General features: G+C 47.0%; 1 protein-coding gene across 1 annotated transcript; it reads left to right on the top strand.

The window, feature by feature from the left end:
- The first annotated feature begins 2974 nt into the window (after positions 1–2974).
- LOC120943207 (NXPE family member 1-like) lies at positions 2975–17063 on the top strand. Its single transcript, XM_040356380.1, has 6 exons — positions 2975–3077; positions 5831–5935; positions 8374–9089; positions 10236–10297; positions 11533–11751; positions 16494–17063. Exons 1-6 carry the CDS (start codon positions 3057–3059, stop codon positions 17042–17044), a joined length of 1674 nt encoding a protein of 557 aa, XP_040212314.1. The 5' UTR covers positions 2975–3056; the 3' UTR covers positions 17045–17063.
- Positions 17064–19431: the final 2368 nt, after the last annotated feature.

Genomic DNA, 19431 nt, shown 5'->3' on the forward strand with positions numbered 1-19431 from the left:
CCTATCAGTGCCCATCTGTGCCGCCTATCAGTGCCCATCTGTGCCGCCTATCAGTGCCCATACGTGCCGCCTAGCAGTACCACCTATCAGTGCCCCATCAGTGCCACATATTAGGGCCCATCATCAGTGCCCATCAATGCCACCTCATCAGTGCCACCTCATTGGTGCCACCTCATCGGTGCCCATCAGTGCTGCCTTATCAGTGCCCATAAGTGAAGGAGAAAACCTATTTATTTACAAAGTTTTGTAAATGAAACAAAAAAAATCTAAATTTTCAGGTCACGACCGCGCAATTGTCATTCAAACTGCGACAGCGCTGATTGCTGGAAATTGGTCTGGGCAGGAAGGTGTATAAGTGCCCGGTATTGAGGTGGTTAATAAAGTAGGGGGTTGTGATGTTTTGCCCACTGAGAACCAATTTGTGATAATAGATGGTTGGGCTTTAGCATCTTCGCACACAGAGTCTCAAATGTTGTGAGAGAACTCAATGTCCTCACTCCAGGTTATAAATACACCTTAAGACCTGCAGTGGTTATGGTACTGCGGCCTTCTTTCCATCCCTCAATCGCTGAGCATAAGTGATTATCGCTACCATAGGAAGTAGAGGGATAGTGGAGATGAATGCAGTTTCCAGGATGATTCTTCCCAATGGTTAGAATATTCCCCCAAACATGAGCCAAGACTTCATGAAGGGTGTACCAGGCATAGAACAACTTTATTGAGAAGGCAGGCTCTTATATACACTGTAGTAGTGTGGTACCCCAGGGGTGTGGTGACCCAGGGTTCTCAACGGGACGGGTTGAGGGGCTCCAGGGAGATTACAGTTTACAGAGGAAACTGGCGTTTCAGTTTCCTCAGTATTTAATAATTTCCTTTTTGGGACCTGGAGCCCGGGGATTTCGTAGAGATCTGGGTTGGATGAAATCCCCAGTCCTGGGTCCAGATTTTCAGGTTTACCAGCACACTCACTGGTCAGGTGTGTGCTGGCCTTTTTATAGACACCTGACCATGGTTCTGGGCTCCACCCTCCCGAGGAGTCCAGGCTTGGAAGGGAGAACTCAGAGAGTGCAGGTGTGCACTGAATTAGCTGGAGAGTGCAGGCTGCACTGTGAAACCCCAGAGACCTGAGTCTAAGGTTGCTGACAGGAGTCAGGAGAGCTCCATTCTGGAGCCTGAGCAGTTGTGCTACTGCTGACAAGAGGCAGGTGGCTCGGTATTTTCTTTTGCACGTGTAAGCCAGGAGGCTGAAGGTATCATTTTGTGTGGACAGTGAAAACCCCCTGCGTGGGAAGCCTGTATTTGGATTTTCATTTTTTTTGCCTTTTTAATAAAAGTGGGCCAACAAGCCCTTAAATATAGTTCCGGACTGGCGTAAATCACTTAAAAACGCATATCCCACTTGAGCTAACAACCCCCAACTTTACAACACCAAAAAGAATACTTGCAGTAATCGGATGGACAATGACACACTCCACCCACAACATCATACAATGGGTACTAATGAGCCTCCAATACACATCTTTTAGGAGACAGACATTCTGTCTCTGAGATAATCTACATGAGTTAATTACTAATCATTTAGGTGACAAAAGATAAGCTCTTCTCACCTGCTACACAATACACATTTATCATCAATCGAAATTCACACAATACAGTTTCAATTAGCATCACACCATGAAAGGTTCCTGAGAGCCAGACTAAGGTTCATTTACATGACAGTAGCAGACGACATTACCACAGCAAGTTTTTATAGTACACCCGCCCTCTCTCTGCCTGGGAGATATTGAGATCAGTTAAGGAGTAAACCGATTATCTCCAGGCAGAGAGCACACAATTTTCCCAAAAGTTGGAACACCTCTTTCCACAAAAGGTATGCCTACCATTACATATCCCCTGATAGCCCCGATCTGGGGGACCAACATATCCAAATTTCACCCAGATTTGTCCACGGGTTCTTAACCACTTCCATACCGGGCACTTACGCACCTGGCCAATTTTCAGCTTTCGGCACTGTCGAAATTTGAATGACAATTGCGCGATCGTGCCACACTGTACCCAAATGAAATTTTTATCATTTTGTTCCCACAAATAGAGCTTTCTTTTGGTGGTATTTGATCACCTCTGTGATTTTTATTTTTTGCGCAACAACTAAAAAAAGACCGACATTTTTGAAAAAAAAATTAGTTTTTATTTTTTCTGTTAATTTTTTTGTAAATAAGTACGTTTTTTTCTTCAATTATGGGCACTGATATGGCGGCACTGATGGGCACCAATGAGGTGGCACTGATGGGCACTGATGAGGTTGCATTGATGGGCACCTATAGGCGACACTGATGATAGGCGGTGCTGGTATGCTGCACTGATGGGCATTCATAGGCGGCACTGATGGGCACTCATAGGTGGCACTGATTGGCAATCATAGGCGGCACTGGGCACTCTTTGGCGGCACTGATGGGCACTCATGGGTGGCACTGATGGGTGGCACTGATGGGCACTGATAGGTGGGCACTGGGCATAGATGGGCACTAAGAGGTGGCACTGATGGACACTGGGTGGCACTGATGGACACTGAGGGGTGGCACTGATGGCATTGCTGGGCATCATTTCAGCCAGTGCCCATGTTGCCAGTCAGTGCCCATTTGAAATTGCGCCGGCATTAAATCCTGCAGGACATCAATAGACCTCCAGTCAGGATTACACAACCACTTCCCGGACATCAATTGACTATTGACCGGGCGGGAAGTGGTTAAAAAACAAACCAAACCTATGAGAAAATACAGAATAAAGTCTATTTGCTTCACACACCTATTAATACATTAATTTGCATTACATTTAAAACCAGATCTTAGATTCCCTTTAAGTGCTGTCATATACTTTAATGACTAGTAACATTTAAGTATTACCTCTGTCACAAATACTCACAAGTATGCTGATACACCCAATACAGGATGACCTCGTCAACAGGCAGAGCTGTAACAGTATAGAGCAATCAGTCAGCGATTGCCTACAAGGACTGCAAGACCTGCAGATTATTCATCAGTCCTGTTATCTGAATAATGATAGGACCCTGTATTACGGTAGGTGAGCTGTATTATTAATATATATATATATATATATATATATATATATATATATATATATATATGTATATATTTAGGTTATTTTTTTTTTTTTTATAGTATTTTTTAGGAATATTTTTTTTTTCTCCTGATAGTTGTAGGATTAACCACTTAAGCCCCGAGCCTGTTTTTCAGACTTGGGCCCAGAACCGCGAAGAACTTACAGCGGCGTAAGTTCTACGATGCCCCGTCGTATCTTTGTTTTGTATCCACAAAACAAGATACGACTGAATGAGGGCTCGATCCGACTGACGTACGTCTTAGTACGCCGTCGGATCTTAGGTGCATATTTACGCTGGCCGCTAGGTGGCGCTTCCGTTGATTTCCGCGTAGAGTATGCAAATTAGCTAGATACGCCGATCCTCAAACGTACGTCCGCCCGGCGCATTTTTTTACGTAGTTTACGTAAGGCTTTTTTCGGCGTAACGTTACTCCTCATAAAGCAGAGGTAATTCATGTTAGGTATTGACGTCGGAAACGTACGAACAGCGTCTTGTTTTACGTTGTTTGCGTGTCCGTGAATGGGGCTGTACGTAATTTACGTTCACGTCGAAAGCATTGACTATTTGCGACGTGATTTCGAGCATGTGCACTGGGATACCCCCACGGACGGCACATGCGCCGTTAAAAAAAACGTCATTTACGTGGGGTCAAGATGAATTAACATAAAACATGCCCACATCTTAGTCATTTGAATTGCGTGCTCTTACGCCGACACATTTACACTACGCCGCTGTAACTTACGGCGCAAATTCTTTGTGGATAAGGAACCTCCGCTCTAAGTTACGGCGGCGTAGTGTATCTGAGATACGCTACGCCGGCCTTATACATGCGCCGAGGTACGTGGATCTGGCCCTTGGTGTTTACACGTTAAAAACATGTTTTTTTTGCTAAAGAATAACTTAAAACCCCCAAACATTATAAAAAAAATTCTAACACCCTAGAGAATAAAATGGTGGTCATTGCAATACTTTTTGGTCACAGCGTATTTGCGCAGCAGTCTTACAAGCGCACTTTTTTTTAGAAAGAAATTAACTTTTTTGAATTAAAAAATAAGACAACAGTAAAGTTAGCCCAATTTTTTTTATATTGTGAAAGATGATGTTACGCCGAGTAAATTGATACCCAACATGTCCCGCTTCAAAATTGCGCCCGCTCGTAGAATGGCGTCAAACTTTTACCATTAAAAATCTCCATAGGCGACATTTAAAAAATTCTACAGGTTGCCTGTTTTAAGTTACAGAGGAGGACACCGTTTTCATATGCAGAGCTCGTCGGGACTCCTGTACTCCTGTACTGTGTCCTCCTGACCCCACCTGTACTGTGCCCCCCTGACCCCAACTGTACTGTGCCCTCCTGACCCCTCCTGTACTGTGCCCTCCTGACCCCTCCTGTACTGTGCCCTTCTGCATCCCCCCCTGTACTGTGCCCTTTGTGTTGACTAGTCTTTGATTTATGGAATGTTTTCCTTTTGTAAAATCGATTTCATTGAAAGTACTAATGAATATGGGCCAGATTCTCGTAGATTCCGGCGTAGCGTAGCGTAAGCTATTTACACTACGCCGCCGCAACTTACTGGAGCACTTGCTCCGTAATTTGCGGCGGCGTGGTGTAAATGGCCCGGCGTATCCCAGCGTAATTCAAAGGGGGTGGCTTGTATTTAAATTAAGCGCGCCCCCGTGCCGAACGAATTGCGCATGCGCTGGCCTTAAACGTAGGCCACTGCGCATGCTCCGTAGTACGCCGCAAATACATTGGTTGCGACGTGAACATAATTAACTCACAGCCCTATTCGCGACGAGTTATGTAAACGACGTAAACAACCGAAAAACCAGACGCTGTCCCGACGGCCATACTTAACATGACGTATGCCATGTTATTCGGCTCATTTGCATATGCGACGCTGAAATCGACGTAAAAGCCACCTAGCGGCCAGCGTAGTATTGCATTTAGGATCCAACGGTGTAAGTGACTTACACCAGTCGGATCCTAGCCTAATTTCGGCGTATCTTGTTTGGAGAATACAAAACAATGATACGCCGGCGGGATTTTCGAATTCTTTTGAGAATCTGGCCCTATATGTTTAATTCTATCAACTATTTACACTTTATTTCTTAAAAAGTAGCTGTGTAAATTGGGGCAAACTGGTGGGGCCCCAGTGCATTACTTTGCCCAGGGGCCCATGATGCTATTAAGACAGCCCTGCTCTGATTGTCCTATGAGGCTACAGGGCCCCTGAGCCTCTGTCTGGACAGTGCTGATTGGCTCTGTGCTGATCACATGCACTCTACCAAAAAAAAAAAATCTCTCTAGCAATGCGCACCAAACTGAGCATGTGCAGAGTGCCCCCAAGGCTCTGTACTACTAAGAGATGGGACAGTGGGGAAAAATGGGAGGATCAGAGAAGACAGGATCAAACAGTTTTTTACACAATGCAGAGGATTAACCCCTTAGGTTCATGGTGAGTATAACAAGCATGCTTTACTGCCTATAGAGATGGATTTTACTGTTGTGAATTTAGTAACACTTTAAAATAAAGGCCCTTGTACTGCTTTGGAGGCTGACTCCTGGAAACAGTGCTAGTTCCAGGGCAGATGATCTCACTAATCTAAATGCATGGCCCTTGAACTAACACTACTTCCAGGAGGGAATGCCCCTGTAACCTTTGGTATCCTAAAAATAATGCCCCTCTCCTTCTTTTCAACCTCCAGAAGACTCTTGCTTTGTGCAAGATGAAGATCTCTCTACAATCGGTTGTAATAGTGGCAGTAATTACCGCCATATCCTTCTTGGCACTCAATCGGATAAAAATGCAGGTAATATACACCATTGTTCATGTGCGCATTACATAATAAAGCAGGGGTGTCAAACTGGCAGCCCTCCAGCTGTTACGGAACTACAATTCCCATCATGCCTCTGCCTGTGGGAGTCGTGCTTGTAACTGTCTGTCTTGCAATGCCTCATGGGAAGGGGTCAAGTCCTGGGGAAAAAAAGTGTGGGAACTCCCACCCAAGATCCACTCCCCCACCAAAAAAAGAAATAATTATACGCTCATATGCATAATTACTAAACCGCATTTATTTATTTTCGTTCCACTGTACCTTAGTAATCCTTTATGTTACTGGCCACTTCCTGTATATGGATTCATCGTGTAGTGTGCGGGTATTCCGTCACTTCCTCGATGCCGCAATGTCTCCTGGGAGCTTTTGTCATTGTTCCCAGGAGACATTGCGGAGGTCTGCCACGAGTTATCGCGGGAACTTTAAGCAAGTTTTTTCTAAATCCCATGATAACTCGTGGCAGACCTCCGCAATGTCTCCTGGGAACGGCAAATGTACACTGTTATACAAGCTGTACACTCACTACACAACATTGTAGCAAAGTGTAATTTCTTCAGTGTTGTCACATGAAAAGATAGAAGAAAATATTCACAAAAATGTGAGGGGTGTACTCACTTTTGTGAGATACTGTAAATTATGCAGCTCTATATTTATTAATACATCATTAAAGCGGAGTTCCACCTAAAAGTGGAACTTCTGCTTAATCCACTCCTCGCCCCCTTACATGCCACATTTGGCATGTCATTTTTTTGGGGGGGAGTGGGGGGCTTCAGGAGGAGTGGGACTTCCTGTCCTACTTCCTCCTTCCGCCGAGGGGCTGGTAAGGCAAATAGCTTAATCGCCTTATTGCAGCCCCTCCCTGTGTCCAATCAGACGGCGCCGCGCAGCTCGCGCAAGCGCAGTGGGTGCCCGGCCGTGAAGCCAAAAGCTGTCACTGCCGGGTGCCCACACTAGGAATAAAGACGCCGGAGAGGGGGGGAGAGGAGCGGAGCCTTGGCCGGTGCATCGCTGGAACCGTGGAGCAGGTAAGTGTCTGTTTATTAAAAGCCAGCAGCTACACTTTTAATAATTTAAAAAAAGTCTGGAACACCCCTTTAAGTTTCAAATTGGAGTTTGACCTGGTATCAACCTCCTACATTTCCTGTACAGCAAAGCTTAAAATCCCAACTTCGGATAACCAATAAATGATCCCTTGCAGTAAGGCTGTGCCTGCCCTGCGAAGGTTAACAGCTCATTTTGTCTAAGGGCAAAAGAAGAAACCGTTTTACGTACCTGATCCTCTGTTCCTCCAGCAAATGGTGCTCCCCGGCGACCTGGCAGAGGATTGTGAGTGAGTAACTTGTATAGCGCAACAAATGCAAACTTAATCGCATCAAGGCGCTTGGCATCCAGAGTTGTACAGGTCTTTCAGAAGAGGTGGGTCTTTAGTTTTTTCCTAAAAAACAGATGGTTTTCTTCCAAGCGGATGGTGGTGGGTAGAGCATTCCAGAGCCGTGGTCCTTGGACCGAAAATCTACATTCTCCCTTAGATTTGTAGCGGGATTTAGGGATTTGGAGAAGGTTTTGGTTGGTTGACCGGAGCACGCTCTTGGTGACGTAGGGTTTTATTTTCTCGCTTAAGTATTGAGGAGCGTTACCCTGTGTACATTTGTGAGTGAGACAGAGTGTCTTGAATGTCACCCGGTCCTGTACGGGCAGCCAGTGGAGGGACCTCAAGACCGGGGAGATTGGTTCCCACAAATTGTCTCTTAGGTCATCACGCCCAAAGCAGAGCTATGGAACCTGTTTCGGTCTTGACTTCTGGGCCCTCGACCAGTGGAACCCGGGGGAGAAAAAGCTGCAGGGAGGTTGAGAGGATCAGATAAGTACTTTATTTATTTTTTTATGTTGATCTAGGCCAAAACAAGCAATTAACCCTTGCAGTGCAAATACAGCCCCACTGCAAGGGATAATTTTTTGCCAGGAGTTGGGCTTTAAGGGAGTACAACAGGAAAAGTGTGGCAGCAAGTCTTTTTTTTTTTTAGTTTTTGAAGGACTAACCCAGGGGTGCCCAACCTTTTGAAGAGCGAGGGCCACTAATGCGACTTGGTAACCGGTCGCGGGCCACAATGAGCAGAGCAGGCGGATGACAGGCCCATGTCCGCATATGCAGAGCGGACACGGCCCACTCTACTCTATGGGTCCTCTGATTTGATACGCCCAAATGGAAGAGGAATGATCCATTTGGGGAATGATCCATGATCTGGGCTTGCCAATCCGCCATCCCCGAGAAGGAGGTCGCGGGCCACATCAGAAGGCTCCGCGGGCCACTGGTTGGGCACGCCTGGACTAACCCTTCAAGGAACAAACTATTGATGAAACATGCTTTATTGTTTAATAAAAAGCTACTTGAAAAAAATGTACTTATGTTTCAGGTCCCTAACATGAACATCCTCCAGCTATGTAACTGCCAACCACAAACAGAATGTAGCATTACGCAGCCCATCCCGGCACCAATGGAAACCGATGATGAAATTGAAGACCTTTTCAATAAGATTGACAGACTTATTCCCAGGGAGTCCATCGATGACATAGAAAAGGCAACCAGCGCGGAGGAAACCAAAGTGACTGTTGTTAACCCAAAAGACAATTATTGTGTGGGGGACCTACTGCTCGTGAGGGTTGATGCTTACGATTATTCTGGAGCCCCAAAAACATATGGCGGTGATTATTTAAGAGCCAGGATATACTCACCTGACACGAACAGCAGTGCTAGCGGCAGTATACAAGATTATAATAATGGGACGTATTTAGTAAAATTCACCTTATTTTGGGAGGGCACTGTGCACATATCTATAATCCTAATGCACCCAAGTGAGGCCGTCTCTGCCTTATGGCGCGGCAGGAACCAAGGCTTTGCCAATATTAAGTACACTGGAAATTTCACAAGTGCTACAAGCTTCGTCAACAGCGAATGTGGGTTCCATCTTGACACCCAGGAGGAGGTCTGCGCCTACATCGATAAAAGGGATAAAGAGGCTTTTTATTGTATTGAGCCCGAAAATTACCCTTGTGAAGCCCTGACCCATATGAATTCCGTCAACCGGGATCATTCCTATCTTACGGAGGTGGAGCAGCTTCTTCTTAACAGGTAATAATACACACAAGTGGACAGCCTACTGTAGGAAATGGTGTACCAATGCACAGAGAGATGCCTTGGGTTCCAAGTAGGGTTGTCCCGATACCGATACTAGTATTAGTATCGGGACCGATACTAAGCATTTCCCCGAGTACTTGTACTCGGGGAAAATGCTCTGATACTTCACCCGATACCTGACTTTCCCTGTATCCTCCTCCAGTTCCCCCCATCCGTTCTGCTCTCCCCCTCCACGCTCCGTGTCCCCCATCCATGCCACTGCTATCCTCCTGGGTTCTGCTCTCCACCACCATGCTATGTGTCCCCCCTTCTGTACCGCTGCTATCCTCCTTGGCTCTCCGCTCCCCCTCCATGCTCCATGTCCCCCCTCCGTGCCGCTGCTCTCCCCCTCCGTGCCGCTGCTCTCCCCCTCCGTGCCGCTGCTCTCCCCCTCCGTGCCGCTGCTCTCCCCCTCCGTACCTCTGCTGTCCCATTCCGTGCCGCTGTTGTCCCCCACTGTCCCGCTGCTGTCACCCTCCGTGCCGCTCCTCTCCCCCTCCGTGCCTCTCCTGTCCAATTCCGTGCCGCTGTTGTCCCCCACTGTCCCGCTGCTGTCACTCTCCGTGCCGCTCCTCTCCCCCTCCGTGCCTCTGCTGTCCCATTCCGTGCCGCTATTGTCCCCCACTGTCCCGCTGTTGTCACCCTCCGTGCCGCTGCTGTCACCCTCCGTGCCGCAGCTGTCCCCCTCCGTGCTGCAGCTGTCCCCCTCCGTGCTGCAGCTGTCCCCCTCCGTGCCACAGCTGTCCTCCTTCATGCTCCGTGTCCCCCCTCCGTGGTGTCACTCTCCATGTCCTCCTCCTCCTCCACCCCCTCTGTCAGGATGGAGAGCGGCGGTAGGAGCCGCTGAACCCGGCTCCTACCTTTTCCGAATGAACAGAGTCAGTGATCACTGTCACATGACATAAAAAAAAAAGTATCGGTATTCGGTATCGGCGAGTACTTGAAAAAAGTATCGGTACTTGTATTCGGTCTCAAAAAAGTGGTATCGGGACAACCCTAGTTCCAAGCCAAAACTGGTTCTCTACAAACAGTTGGAACCCATGTCAAGTTAAAAGGATCCATCCTCTAAATATGTTATATAAAACAATTTTTATTTTGTAGGTCAAACATTGGGTTGGAAGTTTCAAAGCCTTTAAAACCCATAAAAGTCGCCAGCTGTGGCAGTAAGTTTCTATTTACTGAACTTTGTTTTTTTAGCTCACAAGTTAAGATTTATCAGGCGAGAATTTAGTGGTGGCATTGGTATTATTTCCTGCTCATTTTATAATATTTCTGCTACTAGATGGTATACCTATGTATGTAACCGACAGCACAGTCAGTATCTTCTCTGAATATGCAGTAATAGAGGATAAGCCAGATGGAGAGGGTTTTGAATAACAGACTGTGTGTAAGAAGAAATGAAAAGGGTTTCAATGCAATCTCTATTGAAGAAGCTTCTTGTAGTCTGTGCATTAAAGGGGTTGTAAAGGTAATTTTTTTTTTTTCAAAATATCTTCCTTTACCTTAGTGCAGTCCTCCTTCACTTACCTCATCCTTCCATTTTAGTTTTAAATGTCCTTATTTCTTCTGAGAAATCCTCACTTCCTGTTCTTCTGTCTGTAACTCCACACAGTAATGCGAGGCTTTCTCCCTGGTGTGGAGTGTCGTGCTCTCCCCCTCCCTTGGACTACGGGAGAGTAAGGACGCTCTCTACGTTGCAGATAGAGAAAGGAGCTGTGTGTTAGTGGGCGTCCTGACTCTCCTGTAGTCCAAGGGAGGGGGCGAGCACGACACTCCACACCAGGGAGAAAGCCTCGCATTACTGTGTGGAGTTACAGACAGAAGAACAGGAAGTGAGGATTTCTCAGAAGAAATAAGGACATTTAAAAGCAAAATGGAAGGATGAGGTAAGTGAAGGAGGACTGCACTAAGGTAAAGGAAGATATTTAGGGGAAAAAAATTGTACCTTTACAACCCCTTTAAGACAGGCAGTGGCGGCTGGTGCTCCATTTTCTGGGGGGGGGGGGGGGGGGAAAACAAACCACCTGCCACTTCCCCTCCACCCCACCGTTTGGTCGGTAGGTCGATTGGTCAAACCCCCCCGTCGCTCACTCGTTTGCCCTCCAGCCCCGCACTTACACCATCTAGGTCGCGGGCAGCTTCAGCTCCTACCTGTGTCTCCTCTTCCTCAGCGGCTTCCCCTGCGTCTTCTCCTCCTCAGCAGCTTCCTCCTCGGTGGCCAATATGGTCGCTTCTTCTCTCGGCCGATAATAGGTCATATGTTGCAAGGAATATAATATCTGAATTTTTAACATATTCTACATCCTGTCCTCTAAGACACTGCCAGCCTCAGCTTATTTGCAACATCATATTTCAGATTTCACATGCACTGTCTGATATTTGGTGTTATTCCTTTTAGGGAAACTGAAGGAACCCACTGAAAAGTGTAGCCCGGGATCCTACTATCCCATCCCAAGTGGATATTTCTCATACAATGTGTGGAAGCCCATCCACTGTAAGATGACACAATTCACCAACAATGATACGCTGAAAGACTTTCTCAAGGGCAAAAAGCTGTTCCTCATGGGGGATTCTACAGTTCGCCAATATATAAGACACTTTGCAGAGAATATTAAAAGTAAGTATAGAGGAGTCTTCATATCTTTGTGTCTTTCTCCTTCACTTCTCTCCCTCCCCTCCTAACTTCTTTAGATTTCCTTCCATTCTTCATTCTTCCTTCCTCCATCCCATTCTTGAGATTATCCACTTGAAAATTATATTATGATATTAAATAGGTATAGAGAGATATTATGTAACTGCTTGCCGACCGACCGCCACAGTTTTACGGCGGCAGGCCGGGTCTGCTGGGCGAGATCACGTAGATCTACGTCATCTCTCCAAGCAGCCAATAGGGGCATGTGCGCGCCCGCCCCCGCTTGCTCCTGACTCCCGGGCGCGTGCCCGGCGGTCGCGATCACCGCCGGGCACCCGCGATCGCTCGTTACAGAGCGAGGATCGGGAGCTGTGTGGGTAAACACACAGCTCCCGGTCCTGTCAGGGGAGAAATGCCTGACCGTCTGTTCATACAATGTATGAACAGCGATCAGTCATTTCCCCTAGTGAGGCCACCCCCCCTTCAGTTAGAACACACCCAGGGAACATACTTAAACCCCTCCCTGCCCCCCTAGTGTTAACCCCTTCCCTGCCAGTGGCATTTTTTTAGTAATCAATGCATTTTTATAGCACTGATCGCTATAAAAATGCCAATGGTCCCAAAAATGTGTCAAAAGTGTCCGATGTGTCCGCCATAATGTCGCAGTACCGAAAAAAAAACGCTGATCGCCGCCATTACTAGTAAAAAAAAAATATTAATAAAAATGCCATCAAATTATCCCCTATTTTGTAAACGCTATAACTTTTGCGCAAACCAATCAATAAACGCTTATTGCGATTTTTTTTTTATGAAAAATATGTAGAAGAATACGTATCGGCCTAAACTTAGGAAAAAAAATGTTTTTATATACATTTTTGGGGATATTTATTATGGTAAAAAGAAAAAAATATATATTTTTTTCAAAATTGTCGCTCTATTTTTGTTTATAGCGCAAAAACTAAAAACCACAGAGGTGATCAAATACCACCAAAAGAAAGCTCTATTTGTGGGAAAAAAAGGACTCCAATTTTGTTTGGGAGCCACGTCGCAGGACCGCGCAATTGTCAGTTAAAGCGACGCAGTGCCGAATCGCAAAAAGTGCTCTGGTCTTTGACCAGCAATATGGTCCGGGGCTTAAGCGGTTAATTCCTTCCTTTAGATTAGGACTGCCCAACCAGTGGCGCACGACCTTTTGCTCGGGGATGGTGAGTCAGGAAGCCCAGATCACGAGTTGTGGACCCACCATCCCAGAGCAACAGCATTGTGAATGGAGTCCGATCCGCTAAAAAAACAGAAGGGACAAGCATGCATTAAAGGGTTTGTAAAGACAAAAATAATTTCCTCTTAAATTAAAGTCTGACAGAAGCTGATAAAGTAAAAAGTAATGTTTTGCATTATAACTAGTTTGATACCTGTTGAAATCGAGCTGTTTTATTCACCTCCGTCACTCCTGAATCATTATTCTCACTCACTTCCTGGTTTGCGGTGCGCATTCATTCTCGCTACATCACGGCCTAATGGGAACTACAGTTCCCATTAGGCTTAGCCTCCATGCCTGTGAGGGATAAGAGAGCATCTTCACGCAGGGCTGTAGTCATAGGGAGGGGGTAAGCACATTCTGCTTTCCACCATGCAAAATGGAAAGCAAGAAGAGGAGTGACAGGAAATGGCATTTTCAAACCTGGATTACTGTATTTTGGAGGTCAAAAGGAAAAACGAGGTAAGTGATATTTAAATGCTCTAGCTTACAGCAATCAATTGATCTAATAAAAAAACTAACCTTTAGGCTGCATTCACACCTAAGCGACAAAACGCCCGACGCGGGACGCTTCTGTCGCTAGAGGGGAGAATTCCCATTGCCGTCTATGGAGATGGTTCACATCTCATAGACGCGCAACGCCTGTCGCCTGAAAAAAAGTCCCGGACCCTTTTTTTCACGCGACAGGCGCGTTTTCCCATAGACAGCAATGGGAATACTTTAGAAAAAAAAAGATACATTTGTAATCGCGGCAAATCTGCCGCTACACGCGTACGCGGCTGTCGCTTAGGTGTGAATGCAGCCTTAGTGTTCCTTTAAGGTGAAAAAACACATAGGTTTACAACCCCTTTAACTCTCCAGTAACACAGAGAAGGTGAATCCAACATCATTTTTCTTCAAACATTAGCAGTACAGAGGATGTTTTCCAGTCTTTTGAAGTGTAAGAAGACAATGGGCCAGATTCAGGTAGATCCGTGCAATATTTGCGTGGGCAAAGGGCAACGAGTTTTGCTCTGCGCCCACGCAAATATTTTGAAATGCCCGCGATTCACGGAGCAGTAGCTCCGTAAATTGCGCGGGCGATATGCTAAATAGCCGGGCGTAAGGCTGCCTAATGTAAATGATCCCGCCGGGGGCGGGAATCATTTAAATTAGGCGCGCTCCCGCGCCGAGCGAACAGCGCATGCTCCGTCGGGAAACTTTCCCGACGTGCATTGCGGCAAATGACGTCGCAAGGACGTCATTTGCTTCTAAGTGAACGTGAATGGCGTCCAGCGCCATTCACGAATCACTTACGTAAACGACGTGAAATTTTTATTTTTACGAGCGGGAAGGGCGGCTATACTTTAGCATTGGTTGCCCCTGCTATAGCAGGAGCAACCTTGCGCTAAAGTCGCCGTACGGAAACTCCGTACCTTGCGTGCGCAGGGCCCGCGCAACTTTTGTGAATCGGTGGTAGTATGCAATTTGCATACTATACGCCGATCACAATGGCCGCGCCCCCTAGCGGCCAACGCAAGAATGCAGCCTGGGATGTGAAGGCATAAGGAGGCTTATGTCTGTCATATCCTAGGCTGCAGTCGGTGTAACGAGGTTCCTGAATCAGGAGCACTCGTTACACCGGAGCAAGTAAGCACTTGCGCCACGCAACCTATGGTTGCACGGGCGCAAGTGCTTCTTGAATCTGGCCCAATGACTTACCTAAGCCCTGTCTCTGTGAATAACTAATACTGATGAAGGGAACATGGAAGAAGTAAGGAGTGTCTAGCTAGGACCAAACAAGCACAAAGGAAGATACCAGAACAAGTTGTAGTGGTCCGAAACCACCACCCTATGACCCCTTTCACACGGGGAGGATCAGTAATGATCCGCCTCCGTATGCTCAGCGGGCATCGCTCAGTTGATCCCCGCTGAGCCGGCGGATGACAGGGTGGTACCCGCACGCTGGGTGCCTTTTTTTTCTGACCTGCAAGGTAAAGCCATAATGTGCTAGTATGCATCGCAAACTAGCACATTATGTGAAATTTACCTAAAAACAAAGGCACTTCCATCTTCACCTGTCTTCCTTTCTTGGGTCCATGTACTCTGGCTGTGTAACTGGCACTCCCGCACACGTGTGGAGGAGCCGCCGTTCACAGCACAGGACTCTGAAGGAACTTCCCGGATGGCTTTTTCTTCAGAGCGCATGTGCCAATGATGTCATCAGCTGCATATATATAGCCAGATTCAGAGACGTTTACGCCGGCGTATCAGTAGATACGCCGTCGTAACTCTGAATCTAAGCCATTGTACATTTAAGTGTATTCTCAAATTGAGATACACTTAAATGTAGCTAAGATACGACGGCCTGCGCCGTCGTATCTTAGCTGTCTAGTTCCACCGGCCGCTAGGGGCGTGAACGCTGATTTACGCCTAGAATGCGTAAATCAGCGAGATACGCCTATTCACGAACGTACGCTTGCCCGTCGCAGTAAAGATACGCCGTTTACGTAAGGCGTTTTCCAGGGTAAAGTTAGTCGAACAAAAAGCTGGCCTAGCCAATGTTAAGTATGGACGTCGAATTTTGAAATTTTTACGTCGTTTGCGTAAGGCCTTGTACACACCGTCGGACAAAACCGATGAGAATGGTCCGACGGACCGTTTTCATTGGTTCACCTCTGAAGTGGCCGTACGGCCTGATATGTGTACACACCGTCAGTCCAAAATCCGATCGGGTCAGAACGCGGTGACGTCAAGCACACAACGTGCTGAATAAAATGAAGTCCAATGCTTCCAAGCATGCGTTGACTTGATTCTGAGCATGCGCGGGTTTTAAACCGATGCTTTTCTGTACTAACCATCGGTTTGGCCCGATCGGTCAGCGGTCCATCGGTTCGGTTTTGAAGCATGTTTTAACATTTTGGACCGAAGGAAAACAGACCGATGGGCTATACACACGATCGGTTTGGTCCGATGAAAATGAACTTCGGTCCATTCTCATCGGACCAAACCGACCGTGTGTATGGGGCCTAAGTCATCCGTGAATGGGGCTGGACGTAATTTATGTTCACGTCGAAACCAATACGTCCTTGCGGCGTACTTTGGAGCAATGCACACTGGGATATGTCCACGGACGGCGCATGCGCCGTTTGTGAAAAACGTCAATCACGTCGGGTCACGAGTCATTAACATAAAACACGCCCCCCTGTTCCTCATTTGAATTAGGCGCGCTTACGCCGGCCCATTTACGCTACGCCGACGTAACTTAGGAGGCAAGTGCTTTGTGAATACAGAACTTGTCTCTCTGACTTACGGCGGCGTAGCGTATATGCGATACGCTACGCCGCCTCAAAGTTAAGCCAGTCTTTCTGAATCTGGCTAATAGTAAATATCTCCTAAACGGTGCACGTTTAGGAGATATTTGCAGTACAAGTAAAAGATTGAAGTTTACGACCACTTTATTATGGCTAATTGTTTTTTCTTCTTTAAGTTGTAGATTATTTCAATCACACGGAAGATGAGATGCAGTCCTGGCAAAAGACTCTTCTGGCCGTTAATCTGGAAAAGTTTATCTACGTCCAGTGGAAGAAACACACTTTTCCATTTGTCAGCAAAACCTTCTACTCCATCAAAGAAGATTCCTACATGGCCCGCCAGATAGACCAGATTGGCGGAGGAGAAAACACAATCATCGTTCTTACTCTGGGTCAACACTACAGGCCTTTCCCCTTTCGAACTTTCATCAGGTCGGCGATCAATGTCCGGAGAGCGATAGAGCGGCTCTTTATTCGTAGTCCACGCACCAGAGTGATCATAAAGGAGGAGAACGCCCGTGACATGGACATCGATATGGAACGTTTTAGTGACTTCCACGGCTACGTCCAATATCTTGCACTCCGGGAGATTTTTAAAGGGTTGAACGTTGGGTTTGTCGATGGCCTGGACATGACCATTGCCTCTGCATGCAATGTTATCCATCCTCCCTTGGAAGTTTTAGAGAATCTCATCAGCATGTCCTTTACACAAGCTTCACAAAATTGAGCAGGAGGTACAAGATAAAGGGCCAGATTCATGAAGAGATACGACGGCGGATCTCCAGATCCGCCGTCGTTTCTCTGAGATCCGACGGTCGGATCTATGCGACTGATTCATAAGAATCAGTTCCGCATAGATCTCCCTTAGATCCGGCTGGTGTAAGTGCCTTACACCAGTCGGATCTTAGGCTGCAATCTACCGCCGGCCGCTAGGTGTCGTCGCGTTTTTTTACGCGTCGGATATGCAAATGAGGAGAACCGCCGATTCAAGTCCGAACGCCCTTCCGCCCGTCGCTTTTTTTTAACGTAGTTTGCGTTCGGCTTTTTCCGGCGGATAGTTACCCCTGCTATATGAGGGGTAGCTAATCTTAAGTATGGCCGTCGTTCCCGCACCGAGATTCAAATTTTTACGTCGTTTGCGTAAGTCGATCGGGAATACGGATGGCCGGAATTTACGTAGCCGCCGAAAACAATGACGTCCTAGCGACGTCATTTGGAGCATGCGCACTGGGAAATTTCGCCGGCGGCGCATGCGCAGTTAAATCCACGCGGGAACGCGCCTGATTTAAATTGTACACTCCCCCTAGCCGCGGAATTTGAATTCCGCCGGGGGAGTTACGATCCGACGGTGCAATTTTCGAGGTAAGTGCTTTGTGAATACTGCACTAGCCTCGATAAATTGCACCGGCGGATCGTAAATCACATAGGTTACGCGGATCTAAAGATCCGCTAATCTATGTGAATCTAGCCCAAAGACTTTGGGGTAGATTCATAAAGACTTACGTCGGGCGTATCAGTAGATCCCTGCCGTCGTATATTTAAGCGTATTCTCAAACTGAGATACGCATAGATTTGTATTAGATACGACCGGCGTAAGTCTCCTACGCCGTCGTATCTTAACTGCATATTTACGCTGGCCGCTAGGGGCGTGTACGCTGATTTACGCCTAGAACATGTAAATCCGCTAGATACGCCTATTCACGAACGTACGCCCGGCCGTCGCAGTAAAGATACGCTGTTTACGTAAGGGGTTTTCAGGCGTAAAGATAAACCACCAAAAACATGGCGCAGCCAATGTTAAGTATGGACGTCGGAACCGCGTCAAATTTTTCAAATTTTACGTCGTTTGCGTAACTCGTCCGTGAATGGGGCTGGCCGTAATTTCCGTTTACGTCAAAAGCATGACGATTTGCCGACGTCATTTGGAGCAGCGCGCACTGGGATACGTCCACGGACGGCGCATGCGCCGTTCGATCGAAACGTCATTTACCTGGGGTCACAGTTAATATACATAAAACGCGCCCACAGCTTCAACATTTGAATTAGGCGGGCTTACGCCGGCCCTAATACGCTACGCCGCCGTAACTTCGGCGGCAAAATCTTTGAAAATGCCATACTCGCCTCTCAAAGTTACGGCGGCGTAGCGTATAGGAGATACGCTACGCCCGCCTAAAGGAACGTGAATCTACCCCTTTGTCTGTGGAGTTATTAATAATCAAACAGGATTTTTAATTGTCAATATTATTACCACTATTTTCAGCCCACCTAGTGGTGGTTGGAGTTACAGTCTGAGTGCGCCAAATCTGGGGCTTTCCTTTCCAATTCTTGGTGAATTTCAGTTCCTTTAATAAGAATGGAATCTTAGTAGAGACAGGGCTTTGTTTTCCTCATGTCAGAGCCTACAGTATGGAGAATAGTGAGCAGCACAATAGAGACATCTCCAAGTCTTCCATCAGAGGCAGCAGTGCCTTAGATCTCACGCTGTAGATAAACAGCCTCCCTGCTGTCACCGATAACATAAAGATAGTATAAATCAAGGAAGGGTAGCAGAAGAGCTGTCATCATAGTCAGTACAATAAAAGGGATCAGTGCTGTGGATAGATGAATTAAAGGAAGAGGGGACACCCTATAGCCCTAACACAAGTTCTTTAACCACTAGGTGTCCGCGCTATAGCCGAATGACGGCCACAGCGTGGCCCCCAATTGCCGGGAGGCTGTCTATAGACGTCCTCCCCTTCGTGCGCTGTGATCACCCGAGTCACTGAGACTCGGGTGATCACAGATTCGAGTAAGCGACCGATCCCGGACCCTTACCACGTGATCAGCTGTCAGCCAATGACAGCTGATCACGTGATGTAAACAAAAGCTCGGTAATAGTTTTTCGTTTTCTCTTCACGCTGTCACCGGCTTATGTGTAAGGGACATCTGTCCCGAAGAGGAAGAGGCAATTCTGCCTCACCTGTGCAATCTGTACCCCCTGCCAGTGCAACCTACCATTGCCACCTGTCAGTGTCCACAGTGCCCACCAGTGCCACCTATCAATGCCCACGAGTGCCACCTATCAATGCCCACAAGTACCACCTATCAATACCCACCATTGGTGCCAATCAGTGC

Source organism: Rana temporaria, chromosome 6 (genome assembly GCF_905171775.1).
Source record: "Rana temporaria chromosome 6, aRanTem1.1, whole genome shotgun sequence".
In the NCBI taxonomy this organism is placed as follows: domain Eukaryota; kingdom Metazoa; phylum Chordata; class Amphibia; order Anura; family Ranidae; genus Rana; species Rana temporaria.

Bases quoted from the DNA above. Each gene is read 5' to 3' on its own strand.
- LOC120943207 (XM_040356380.1), top strand. From the start codon at position 3,057: ATGATAGGACCCTGTATTACG. The intron at 3,078-5,830 runs GTAGGTGAGCTG...TTCAACCTCCAG, and splicing joins TGATAGGACCCTGTATTACG to AAGACTCTTGCTTTGTGCAA. The intron at 9,090-10,235 runs GTAATAATACAC...TTTATTTTGTAG, and splicing joins GAGCAGCTTCTTCTTAACAG to GTCAAACATTGGGTTGGAAG.